Source organism: Procambarus clarkii, chromosome 89, assembly GCF_040958095.1.
Source record: "Procambarus clarkii isolate CNS0578487 chromosome 89, FALCON_Pclarkii_2.0, whole genome shotgun sequence".
In the NCBI taxonomy this organism is placed as follows: Eukaryota; Metazoa; Arthropoda; class Malacostraca; order Decapoda; family Cambaridae; genus Procambarus; species Procambarus clarkii.
The window spans coordinates 8,953,764-8,955,362 of record NC_091238.1 but is presented as its reverse complement, the minus strand read 5'-3'; the positions used below and the strand labels follow the sequence as shown (position 1 = coordinate 8,955,362).

Below are 1,599 nucleotides of genomic sequence, written 5' to 3'. Positions count from 1 at the left end.
ACAACGGCCATTGTATATTTTCATCATCATACGCAAGAATGCCTCCTGTTATGGATATTATTGCACATATATATATGCATTTTATACATACAAATACACACACATGTACATACTAATACACACATGTATGCGTGCTAATACACACATGAGTGCATCGGTGTCAACACCTTTAGAAAGTGCCATCACCTGAACACATTTAAACCCGAAAATACGAGCAAATTTGCGTAGTAATATTTTCGTCAGCGTTCAGACCGAGAGAGAGACCCTAGCAGGATTGTCAGTACATTAATGTCTATGTATAGCCCGGGTCTCTGTGAGCCCGGCACGCTCATCCTCGCGTATTATACACGGCTCACCCTTGTATTATACACGGCTCAGCGTTGTATTATACACGGTGTGACCGCTCCCACCTCCTGGAGGGTGTGGCTTGTGTGTACAGGTGAGACAGCGGCTGGTCAACCAGGCGGTGTGGCGCTATAAGGGCCCCAAGTTGGGCTTCTCGCCGGTGTGACGGAAACCTACAGCTGGGGCTCTCTCCAGTGCTAATTACTGTTCTCTTTGTCAGGGCGAGGCGGCGCTCTGTGCATGATGGTATGTGATGCTGGATGGCTGGCTGATCTGGTCGCTGGCCACGCTACCAGCTGGGCCAGTGGCCACCCCCCCCCCCACCAGCTGGGCCAGTGGCCACCGCCCCACCAGCTGGGCCAGTGGCCACCCCCACCACCAGCTGGGCCAGTGGCCACCGCCCCACCAGCTGGGCCAGTGGCCACCCCCACCACCAGCTGGGCCAGTGGCCACCCCACCACCAGCTGGGCCAGTGGCCACCGCCCCACCAGCTGGGCCGGTGGCCACCCCACCAGCTGGGCCAGTGGCCACCGCCCCACCAGCTGGGCCGGTGGCCACCCCACCACCAGCTGGGCCGGTGGCCACCCCACCAGCTGGGCCAGTGGCCACCGCCCCACCAGCTGGGCCGGTGGCCACCCCACCACCAGCTGGGCCGGTGGCCACCGCCCCACCAGCTGGGCCAGTGGCCACCGCCCCACCAGCTGGGCCAGTGGCCACCGCCCCACCAGCTGGGCCAGTGGCCACCGCCCCACCAGCTGGGCCAGTGGCCACCTGGATGTTGGCCACTAGACATAGAAACTTCCTCGAGACGTTCTTATTGAAGGACATTGCCGAGAGAGAGAGAGAGAGGGGGAGGGAGAGAGGGGGGAGGAGAGAGGGGGGGAGGGAGAGAGGGGGAGGGAGAGAGGGGGAGGGAGAGAGGGGAGGGAGAGGGAGAGAGAGAGGGAGAGAGAGAGGGAGAGGGAGGGAGGGGGAGAGAGAGAGAGAGAGAGGAAGAGGGAGAGGGAGAGAGAAGAGCGAGAGAGGGAGAGGGAGAGAGCTAGGTAGGTGAGAGGTGTCGGGGGCCATGGGAGGGCCCCCGTGGAGGGTCGCTGGTGTAACCTAATTAACTCCGTCGCCAAAGAAGCCGCGAACGGATTTAGAATTGCCTCAACCATAGATTATAATTACTGTTGCACACCGGCTGTCCGAGAGCCCCGCTCAGAGAGCCCGCCTGAGTGGCAGAGAGCGCGCCTGAGTGGCAGAGCCCTCCGG

At 60.8% G+C, this 1,599-nt stretch overlaps 1 protein-coding gene across 1 annotated transcript; it reads right to left on the bottom strand.

Moving 5' to 3' along the window:
• Window positions 1-561: 561 nt before the first annotated feature.
• On the bottom strand, window positions 562-1,173 carry LOC138359118 (cuticlin 2-like). Its single transcript, XM_069317834.1, has one exon. It carries the CDS (start codon window positions 1,171-1,173, stop codon window positions 562-564), a length of 612 nt encoding a protein of 203 aa, XP_069173935.1.
• Window positions 1,174-1,599: the final 426 nt, after the last annotated feature.